Source organism: Ranitomeya variabilis, chromosome 6 (assembly GCF_051348905.1).
Source record: "Ranitomeya variabilis isolate aRanVar5 chromosome 6, aRanVar5.hap1, whole genome shotgun sequence".
NCBI classification, from domain to species: Eukaryota; Metazoa; Chordata; class Amphibia; order Anura; family Dendrobatidae; genus Ranitomeya; species Ranitomeya variabilis.
Window position 1 is genome coordinate 247,394,032 of NC_135237.1, and position 12,032 is coordinate 247,406,063.

The 12,032-nt window shown below is 39.9% G+C and overlaps 1 protein-coding gene across 2 annotated transcripts in view; it reads left to right on the forward strand.

The window, feature by feature from the left end:
* MOCOS (molybdenum cofactor sulfurase) overlaps nucleotides 1-12,032 on the forward strand; it is a 423,354-nt gene that overhangs the window by 338,829 nt on the left and 72,493 nt on the right. For both annotated transcript variants that reach the window (XM_077269558.1, XM_077269559.1), the window contains one exon: nucleotides 10,751-10,913. In XM_077269558.1, coding sequence (XP_077125673.1) covers nucleotides 10,751-10,913 — 163 coding nt within the window. The remainder of the gene's footprint in view (nucleotides 1-10,750; nucleotides 10,914-12,032) is intronic.

Genomic DNA, 12,032 nt, shown 5'->3' on the forward strand with positions numbered 1-12,032 from the left:
ATTTTATGTATGATTTAGTTTGATGATGTGTAGATTTATGGGTCTCTCTTCTGGATAAGATCATCCCAAAGAGGTGTCTTATAGAGTGGTTTCCCCCTACTTATCAGAATCGGGCAGACTCCCTTGGAATGGCTGATAGCTGCATCTTAGAGAACTGAGATCTGTCCTCGGAATAAATAGAATGTTTTTCATCAGTGTAAGTTGAAGCATATTACTGGGATCTAGAAGTAATTGCCAGTCTGGTCCAGATCAGGGGGTGTGATTCACTTATAGATGGTGTTTTGGAGAAGTTACGCTGTAGTTCTGTAGATTTTCAAGTGTGTAATTATAGAGACCTTATGGCATTCAACAGCTAGTTGTGATAAACGGAAAACAGTACAGCTTCAGATTGTTACAAAATGTACCAGCATTTATAAGGTATGTGATCAACCATATCTGGAGATAGGATGCCTATGGAAACACAAGTATATTATAGAGTTCAGATTTCAAACTAAAAATATTTTTTGCAAAATATATATATATTTTTTTAAATGAATATATTAAACTCCACTCATCCTTTTTAAAAATTGATCTCTTAGATGGCCTAAAAGTATAGCCCCGACAGACATAATATATTGCAAGACCACCCGACCATTTCAATACTATTCTAGTTAGTATTTAAAAAAACATTCATTGTATATTTTTTGTGCTAAAAACATACTATAATGTAAGGAAAACATTTTTGCTAAATGTTATGTCACATGAAATTACTTCCTTCTATGTATTCTATACCGAATCTCTTACATTGCAGTAATAATCTACACATTGTGGCAGTTTTATTCTGCAGAGGAAAAGAACATTTTGACAACATTATATCTCTCGAACAATAATATTCCCAAATGATCCCCAACCCACTGAGAGCGTCTTCAAATTGTACAACACAAAAATCTATTTTCAAACTAGTAAAATGGAAAATCATTTAACCCTCTGGAGATACGTCTAACTTAACGCGTTAATGACCATGCCTGAAATGCATTTGTGACTACGCCCCATTTTTTAAATCTGAAATGTGTTACTTTATATTTAATAACTTTGGGATGCTTCTATATATCCCAGTTACTTTTGGAATGTTTCTTTTTTTTGTGACATATTGGGGCAGATTCATTAAGACTAGGGATGAGCGAGTATACTCGTTGCTCGGGTGACCTCTGAGTATTTAAGAATGCTCGGAGATTTAGTTTTCATCACGGCAGCTGAATGATTTACAGCTACTAGCCAGGCTGAGTACATGTGGGGGTTGCCTGGTTGCTAGGGAACCCCCACATGTACTCAGCCTGGATAATAGCTGTAAATCATGCTGCTGAGGCGATGAAAACTTAATCTCCAAGCAGTCATAAATACTCAGAGACCACCTGAGCGTGCTCGGGAAAACCCGAGCAACGAGTACACTCGCTCATCACTAATTAAGACTAATTTTGTGCATGCCAATTAAATGGAGGAACTCACTGGAGTTGTTGTTGTTTATGTGTACTGTACTGTTTAGTTGTCTTACTGCAAAAATCTATGCTAATTTATTTAATGCAACCCCCAATTTCAAAAATATTGAAGCACCATGTAAAATGTAATGAAAACAAGATTTCAATGATTTGGAAATTTTATAGCCACATTTTATTCACAACAGAACATAGAACACATGACATAAGTTGAAAGAGATTTTTTCATTTGAAAAAAATAAATAAAAAAATTGATGGCTCTAAAAAGTTGGGACAGGCCATGTCTACAATTGAAATAGAAAAACGCAAAACTTTCAATGACTGATCTGGGTTCTATGTTCTGTAGTGAACAAACTGTGGCCATAAGAGATTTCCAAATCATTGCAATCTTGTTTTCCTTACATTGCACACAGTGACCCAGCTTTTGGGAATTGGGGTTGTAAATGAAAAGTTTGTTTTTCTGACTTGAAAAATGCTACAGCATGCTGCCACCAGTAGAGAAGTCTCAGTACTTAGATTTATACAACTATTATTACATGTCAGTGGTCAGTGAAATGGTGTGTGAGCGAAACACATGACCAGCATCAACCATTCTCCTGTCCTGTTAGCTTGCTGCAAGTGTAGCTGTAGTTTAGCTAAGAAGATGACATAGTAGTTTAGCTAAGAAGATGACATAGTAGTTTAGCTAAGAAGATGACATAGTAGTTTAGCTAACAAGATGACATAATAGTTTAGCTAACAAGATGACATAATAGTTTAGCTAAGAAGATGACATAGTAGTTTAGCTAAGAAGATGACATAGTAGTTTAGCTAAGAAGATGACATAATAGTTTAGCTAAGAAGGTGACATAATAGTTTAGCTAACAAGATGACATAATAGTTTAGCTAAGAAGATGACATAGTAGTTTAGCTAAGAAGATGACATAGTAGTTTAGCTAAGAAGATGACATAGTAGTTTAGCTAAGAAGATGACATAGTAGTTTAGCTAAGAAGATGACATAGTAGTTTAGCTAAGAAGATGACATAGTAGTTTAGCTAAGAAGATGACATAGTAGTTTAGCTAAGAAGATGACATAATAGTTTAGCTAAGAAGATGACATAGTAGTTTAGCTAAGAATATAACATAATAGTTTAGCTAAGAAGATGACATAATAGTTTAGCTAACAAGATGACATAATAGTTTAGTTAAGAAGATGACATAATAGTTTAGCTAAGAAGATGACATAGTAGTTTAGCTAAAAAGATGACATAATAGTTTAGCTAAGAAGATGACATAGTAGTTTAACTAAGAAGATGACATAATAGTTTAGCTAGCAAGATGACATAGTAGTTTAGCTAAGAAGATGACATAGTAGTTTAGCTAAGAAGATGACATAGTAGTTTAGCTAAGAAGATGACATAATAGTTTAGCTAAGAATATGACACAATAGTTTAGCTAACAAGATGACATAGTAGTTTAGCTAAGAAGATGACATAGTAGTTTAGCTAACAAGATGACATAGTAGTTTAGCTAAGAAGATGACATAGTAGTTTAGCTAAGAAGATGACATAGTAGTTTAGCTAAGAAGATGACATAGTAGTTTAGCTAAGAAGATGACATAGTAGTTTAGCTAAGAAGATGACATAATAGTTTAGCTAAGAAGATGACATAATAGTTTAGCTAACAAGATGACATAATAGTTTACTTAAGAAGATGACATAATAGTTTAGCTAAGAAGATGACATAGTAGTTTAGCTAAGAAGATGACATAGTAGTTTAGCTAAGAAGATGACATAGTTTAGCTAAGAAGATGACATAGTAGTTTAGCTAAGAAGATGACATAGTAGTTTAGCTAAGAAGATGACAGTAGTTTAGCTAAGAAGATGACATAGTAGTTTAGCTAAGAAGATGACATAATAGTTTAGCTAAGAAGATGACATAGTAGTTTAGCTAAGAATATGACATAATAGTTTAGCTAAGAAGATGACATAGTAGTTTAGCTAAGAAGATGACATAATAGTTTAGCTAAGAAGATGACATAATAGTTTAGCTAACAAGATGACATAATAGTTTACTTAAGAAGATGACATAATAGTTTAGCTAAGAAGATGACATAGTAGTTTAGCTAAGAAGATGACATAGTAGTTTAGCTAAGAAGATGACATAGTTTAGCTAAGAAGATGACATAGTAGTTTAGCTAAGAAGATGACATAGTAGTTTAGCTAAGAAGATGACAGTAGTTTAGCTAAGAAGATGACATAGTAGTTTAGCTAAGAAGATGACATAATAGTTTAGCTAAGAAGATGACATAGTAGTTTAGCTAAGAATATGACATAATAGTTTAGCTAAGTAGATGACATAATAGTTTAGCTAACAAGATGACATAATAGTTTAGTTAAGAAGATGACATAGTTTAGCTAAGAAGATGACATAGTAGTTTAGCTAAGAAGATGACATAGTAGTTTAGCTAAGAAGATGACATAATAGTTTAGCTAAGAAGATGACATAGTTGATCACTGAAGATGTCATAGGTGATAAATTTGTAGCAAATCTTTAGCTGTGAGCAGTTTTGGGTCAGGAATGCATGTAGATTCTCATTCACTGGAAGACATCTTGAATATGATAAGAAACTGAATTGAAACATACATGAGACTCATTTACATAAAACTACAACCACCCTTTAAGGAAATCTACTTGTTTAAAGTGAACCTGTCATTAGATTCATGCCTTCCAGACTATGAACTGCATGATTCAGAGTTCAGTTGCACTCACTTTGAGGAGCCAGGAGAGAATATGTCACATGTGACAAGTCTGATGCGGTCTGTGGTCTGCGTCTCTCTGTTCCGTTTCTGATAATTGACAAATCTCTACGTATACTTCTTTCCATATGCTTCTCCTTGCCCAGATGTGCAGTGCCAGCCAGGGGTGGATTAAGGGTAGCCAGGGCCCCGGGCTGTTCAGACACTGTGGGCCCCCCGGTCATGTGACGGGGGGTCATGTGACGGGGGTCATGTGATACCTGAACCAGATTATTCCAGAAAAATGGCCGGGCCCTACTCTACTGTAACCTATTAAATATTTGTTAAAATATGCAATACAATTTAGGTATATTTTGATTTATTTTTCAATTTTTGAAATGACCAATATCACATACAAGGAACAGATACCACCGCACCATGACCAGACCACAAATTACAACCACACTGATCGAATAATATCACATACAAGGAACAAATACCACCGCACCATGTCAAGACCACATATTACCACCACTTGGTGACCAAATAGCACATACAAGGGACAAATACCGCAACACCATTTCCAGACCACATATTACCACCACATAGTGACTGAATACTACAATACTGATCAGTAATAAAAAAAAAACACAATACTATCACCATAAGTGCCAGTATTCACAGGAGATCTGTACTTAGTATGCAGTGTCTGTGTTGAGGTAATACAGAGATCACTGGTGGTATTATACACAGGACCTCTGTATATAGTATACAGTGTATTGTGTCAGTGTATAGGTAACACTGACTCACCAGTGACGTCTCTAGGTGAAGTCCTTCATCTTTCATCCAGCACAGACCACCATCATTTCTTCCAGCCAGGACTCATTTCTGCAGGAAATAACACAGTTATCTCGAGCTCCGCTTGCAGAACACATTACTTAATTTTTCACAACTTCTACATTACACCACATGAAGAAAAAAAGGCAACATAGTATCACTCTGCAGAGTAACAGGACCGCCCCCCCATTTAAAACAGTATACTCAAAAAATAAAAATAAATACATCACTGCAGTAATAATATCCCTTAATTAGCCCCTATGGTAATAATATTCCCAATCCTGGCCCCATGTATCTCATTCCTGGCTCCTGCAATATGTTCTCGCATCCTGCACTCATGAGTATCCATTCTACCCCATATGATTTCCCCATCCTGCCCCATCTATCTCCATCCTGCCCCATGTCTTTCATTCTGCCCCGTGTCTCCAATCATGCCCCGTATCTACATTATGCCCATGCCTCCAATCCCGCCCCTAGTGTGTCCAGCAATCTGCCCCAGTGTGTCCAGCATATTACCTGTTATGATCCCAGTGGCTTAGGATCACAAATCTAACCAGCTAAGTCAGAGACAATAGGACGAGCTCTGGGGATGTGGTAACTGGACTGACCGCAAAGCTGATCCTAACCAAACAAACTAAAGGTAGCCGTGGAACGTTTCCTGAAATCCTAGACGTCTCTTCACGGCCTGAGAAACTGACTACCCCTAGAGATAAAGTAAGACCTCACTTGCCTCAGAGAAATAACCCCAAAGAAATAGAACAGCCCCCCACAAATAATAACGGTGAGTTAAGAGGAAAAGACAAACGCAGAGATGAAACAGGTTAAGCAAATGAGGCCCGCTAACACTAGATAGCAGAAAATAGCAAGGGATCTGTGCGGTCAGTAAAAAACCCTATACAAAAATATCCACGCAGAGAATGCGAGAACCCCCACACCAACTAACGATGTGGGGGGAGCAACTCAGCACCCCAGAGCTACCAGCAAGCAGAGAAATCACATATTAGCAAGCTGGACAAAACTCATAATATTCTAGGAACATATTGAACACAGATGAGCAAGAATAAGCAAACAGAACTTAGCTTCTCTTGAAGAGACTGGTAACGGATGTAGACAGGAGCAAACAGAATAGCACTGAATACAACGACAGCAGGCATAGACTGAGATTCCAAGTGAGCTTAAATAGAAAACCAGCCCACAGATAACGAGACAGCTGATGCCAGTCACAAACCTGCAGAAAGACAGCACTCACACAGTACCACTTGTGACCACAAGAGGGAGCCCAGAAATAGAGTTCACAACAATTACCCCCAGTGTGTCCAACAATCTGCCCCAGTATGTCCAGCATATTGCCCCAGTGTGTCCAGCATTGCCCCCAGACAGTGTGTTCAGCAATCTGCCCCAGTATGTCCAGCATATTGCCCCAGAGTGTCCAGCATTGCCCCCAGACACTGTGTCCAGCAATCTGCCCAGCAATCTGCCCCAGTGTGTCCAGTATATTACCCCCAGTGTGTCCAGCATATTACCCCCAGGTTGTCCAGCAATCTGCCCCAGTGTGTCCAGCATATTACCCCCAGTGTGTCCAGCAATCTGCCACAGAGTGTCCAGCATTGCCCCCAGACAGTGTGTCCAGCAATCTAACCCAGTAAGTCCAGCATATTGCCCCAGAGTGTCAAGCATTGCCCCCAGACAGTGTGTCCAGCAATCTGCCCCAGTGTGTCCTGCAATCTGCCCCAGTGTGTCCAGCATATTACCCCCAGTGTGTCCAGCAAACTGCCCCAGTGTGTCCAGCATATTACCACCAGTGTGTCCAGCAATCTACCCCAGTATGTCCAGCATTGCCCCCAGTGTGTCCAGCAATCTGCCCCAGTATGTCCAATTGTCCAGCATTGCCCCAGTGTGTCCAGCAATCATCTGCCCCAGTGTGTCCAGCAATCTGCCCCAGTGTCTCTCCAGCATTGCCCCAGTGTCTCCAGCATTGCCCCAGTGTCTCCAGCAATCATCTGCCCCAGTGTGTCCTCCAGCATTGCCCCCAGTGTGTCCAGCAATCTGCCCCAGTGTGTCCAGCATTGCCCCGGTGTGTCCAGCAATCATCTGCCCCAGTGTGTCCTCCAGCATTGCCCCCAGTGTGTCCAGCAATCTGCCCCAGTGTCTCCAGCATTGCCCCAGTGTCTCCAGCATTGCCCCAGTGTCTCCAGCTATCATCTGCCCCAGTGTGTCCTCCGTCTCCAGCATATTGCCCCCAGTCAGACAGTGTCACTGACTATCCAGCATTCTGGCCCACCCGGATTGCCGTTAGGTTATCAAAAAAACAAAGAAAAAAACAAACCGAGTTCTCCTCACCTGACAAGCGCTCCAGGCGGCGAGCTCCCTCCAGCAGCGCGCACTCGCAGGCGACTGACAGTGACGTCATCCTTCGATGTAGTGTCATTATATACGTCCATAAATCATGAACGAGGTTTAAAAGCAATAGAGAAAAAACTGGACCCTAATAGATATACAGTTGAGGGAAAAACCTTCTTACTAAAGATGTTGGAAATCATATTAAGACGGAACTACTTTTTGTTTGGTGACGCGTTTTACGCACAAAAACAAGGTACAGCTATGGGGGCCATTATGGCCCCCTCTTAAGCTAATTTGGTTATGGAAGTCCTGGAGGAGGACCTCGTCTATGTGTCCCACCACTTCCGGCATGTGCTGGTGTGGTGGAGGTACATAGACGACGTCTTCCTCCTTTGGACAGGTACTGAGAATGAATTAGAAGAATTCCACGCATTTCTCAACACAATTGATCAAACGATAAAATTTACATTAGTAAAGTCTAAAACTGAAATCCAATTTTTGGATGTATTAATTGAATTGAGAGATGGTCAACTCACTACTACATTGTTTGTAAAAAATACGGATAGGAACAATTTGCTCTTATATGATAGTCAACACCCGAGAACCATGAAATGATCTATCCCACTGAGTCAGTTACTCAGGATAAGACGCATAGTGAAAGAAGATAATAAAGTTGATATAACAATTGATTTGTTGATACAGAAATTTTTGAGCAGAGGATACCCTAGAGAGCTTTTAGAAACAACAAGGAGTGTAGTAATGAAGAAAAGCAGGTTAGAACTGATCAATAAGGTGTCAACAGAGAAAAGTAAAACAACTTATAAGAGAATTCCCTTTGTCTCTACTTTTGGAGAAGAAAGCAGAGAAATAGTATGCATTATTAAAAAACATTGGGCAATGTTGGGGAGATGTCTCCCAGATATTCAGGAACTTAGGTTGCCACCATTAAATTCATATAGGCGACGCAGGAATATAAAAGATTTATTGATTAAATCGGACATTGGCCCTAAGAAGAAAAATACTCAGAGGTCTCTTACAGGCTCAAAAAGAAATGGATGCTTTCCCTGCCTAAATTGCATTAATTGCACATATATGATAAAAGGATCTACGTTTCAGCATCCAAAGACAGGAAAGATATATGAAATCAAGCAGTTTCTGACATGTAGCTCAGATTATGTGATTTATTTACTCATGTGCCCGTGCAACTTATGGTATATCGGTGAGACAACCTGTGAATTCAAAACCAGGATGAACCAACACCGATATACCATAAGGAAGAATAGAACTGATCTTCCAGTTCCCAAACATTTTGCTGACTGCAAGCACTCTGAAAAAGATTTGAAGTGTAAAATAATAGATGCTGTCCCCATGCAGAGAAGAGGAGGAGATAGGGAGAAAATTCTTAAAAAAAGAGAGTTGAAGTGGATATACGAGCTCAATACCCTTAAACCTATGGGTCTTAACGTGGATTTTAAGATTAATACAATCATTTAAATATGCCCATCAATCCAACATTTATGTGGTAAAGTCCCTAGTTATTTTTAGTTTTACTGTTGATTTTAATGTAGGAATGTTATGATATTATTAGATCTGTATATTCCTAATTGTTTATTTTTAATTTTTTTATCTCTACTTTGTTTAGTACTCAAACAAGATTTGATGTTTACCTGTAGGCGTCTTACAGATATGGAGGACACACATGAAAAAAATCCTGAGAATTTATATAGATCATCAAATGAAATGAGTCTTTGGAAAGCTTTTTTGACTTTTTTGTTTTTCTGATTATTTTGCCAGACTAAGGACCAACAAAATAAAGCAGTTTAAAATAATATATACCTGTCTGTTATTCTACCTTGACCGCAAGTGTGAATCTAAATAAAACGCTGGGATTTATGTGCTACTGCCAAATAGATGTTCACATTTGGGGCATATTGACCTGAGAGGGTTAATTGCAACTTGTTGAACACTATGTGACCCCTGGGGAGGGCCTGGATAAGACTCACTCCAGGAGGTCAGGGCGGTATAATGCACGTTCCCTTAATAGCGTCCGTAGGGCGAAATATAAGTTAATGGTCATTTAGGTGGTCTATACAGTCACACTATGTAAATCTATGAAGGAGGCACTAAAATGATGCAGGTGCCGATTTTTAGGCGATCTGTTTGTGCCATTATGCTGTATTATGCGAACATCTGCGGTATTTTGTGCCAGTGCGCATGCGCTGGCTTGCTGAATGAAGATATGCCTTTACTAAGATGGCGGTACCTGGCGCTTTTGCGCAGGTGCCGGTCTGTGGTGGCTGTGATTGGTCAATAGTCCGGCTTAGTACTGTCACGCGCAGGACATGCGCAGTAGATGTTTAAGGACGCCGAGAAATATGGTGTCCTCCATTTCTAGTAGGTCGCTGCAGCGGTAAGAATAAGTAAATAATGTATAATAATATGAACTATTATATTGATAATAGAGAGGTTTGCTGTACAAACATAAGAGAAATGATAATTATGCACATATGCACATATGCACTTTATTATGACTAAAGACAATATGAAACACAAGATTAAGTATTGTAATGTATTGCACATGGTTAATCACTAATGGCAGTAATTAAGGATTGTTTTGTAAAACCTATATATATGCACAAAGGAAATGTACTCACTGCTTGAGAAAGGCTCAGTTGAGCCGAAACGTTGCCCGGACATGTGGGTCTGAATGAAACCTTGCACACTTAGTAAGAAAATGGAGTGCTGCCTCCTTCTTTTTTGAATATATTGACAGTGACGTCAGATGTCGGCGAAATGTGCGCTGCTGCGCCTGCGGCCGACTTCAGCTGCCAGCCTCCAATTGGCTGGCGACTGTTGTTAACTATTGACGTGCGGGAGTGCGCCCGCACGTCAATAGGAAACCGCTGCAGCGCTGGTAGGGGCACGGTGAGCAGATGAGACGGGGCCCGATGCGGGCCCCCTCTCTCTGCCCACCGGGCCCATAAATGATACGCCAGTCTGACAGGGGCACGGGCAGTAATGCCCTGATGGTGGCGGCCGGCGGCCCAGATTGACCCTCTTATAATCCGCCCCTGGTGCCAGCTGTGGACTACATCAGACTAGTCATATCGCTCCTATTTTCCTCCACCAGTCTTTCAAAGTATGTTTTCTCTAAGTCAGCACAGCATTTCAGAGTGAAACATGCCTAGTTATAAGCAGCTAGAATCAAATTCATGTTGCCCATTGCTTGGGCAGCATGAATCTAATGATAGTAATAATAATCTCAAAACTGGAGAAATACATAGCGCAGTAAATTCACGTATTTAAAAGAACTATGTAGTTATGTGTTATATGCCATAGATGGCCATATTAAAATCTGTAAATATTTCTTTGCTTTTTCTCAGGTTTCCCAGTGGCCAGTTGCAGAACAAGGTCTCCTTTATGATCGAAACTGGATGATTGTGAATGAAAATGGAGTTTGTTTGAGTCAGAAGCAAGAACCAAGACTGTGCTTTATACATCCAACAATTGATATGATCAAAAATGCTATGAGAATTCAGGGAAAAGGTAACAGTTGCTTTCCAATAAGTATTTCAATGTAACTATTTTTTATGTGTTCTTTAGAAGGAAGTATAAGAGTATGTGCACATGTAGATGTGGCTTTTTCCGCACCTGTTTTGAGAAATCCGCAGGTAAAAAGCACTGCAGATTACACGTGGATTTACTGCGGATTTTATGGGTTTTTTGTGCGGATTCCACCTGCGGTTTTACACCTGCGGATTCCTATTGTGGAGCAGGTGTAAACTGCTGCGGAATCCGCACAAAGAATTGACATGCTGCGGAAAATACAATGCAGCATTTCCGCAGCATGTGCACTGCGGATTTTGTTTTCCATAGGTTTACATTGCACTGTACAACGCATGGAAAACTGCTGCGAATGACTTGTATTTAGACTGGACTAAAAAGGATACTGCAGGATGGGCAGCTAAATATATAGAGCCGACAAAAAGGACACATATAATGAAGGATGGGCTGTATTCAAGAGGCTTAGAGGAGATATAAACTATAGTATGGGGCTCTGCGTATTGGGGCTGAGCGATGAGATATTCTGCAGTATGGGGTTCTGTGTACAGGGACTGAGATTATTTGAGTTGTAGTTGTTGCCTGCTGCTGATAGAACAGTGATGTGAAATTGCAAATGGCGCTTTATTGATGCATAATACAAAGAATTATCTTCTGTCATATACATCAAAAGAGCTGGATTTACAGTTTCAAAACACTGATTTGTCTGTAGCTTGCAACAAACACAACTCTGCATTTGGGAAGGACAGTTGAGCTCTGCTTGAACCAGAATGATGCAAAGTAACACAGCAGCTATAGTGATGTAGGTGTTAGAAAATAGAATCAGTCAGGCTGGGTACTGTACCGGAGCAGAGAGCACACAGAAGCAGAAATAGTGACCTACATCTAGATTAACTTGGGGCTGTTCAGGACCACACTGGAGAAGGGGGAGGGTGGTCTGAAGCATTGAGGAGAAGCAAGTGCTGCTTGGAAATGTGGTTAAGCAGATGAGAATAGGACCGCTCATTCAGCTATGTGAAGTTGGATGCTTTGAGAGGCAGATAGAGATGAAAAAAGACACAAAAGTACAAGAAAAAAGTAATATTATGTTGACCTTAGTCTGTA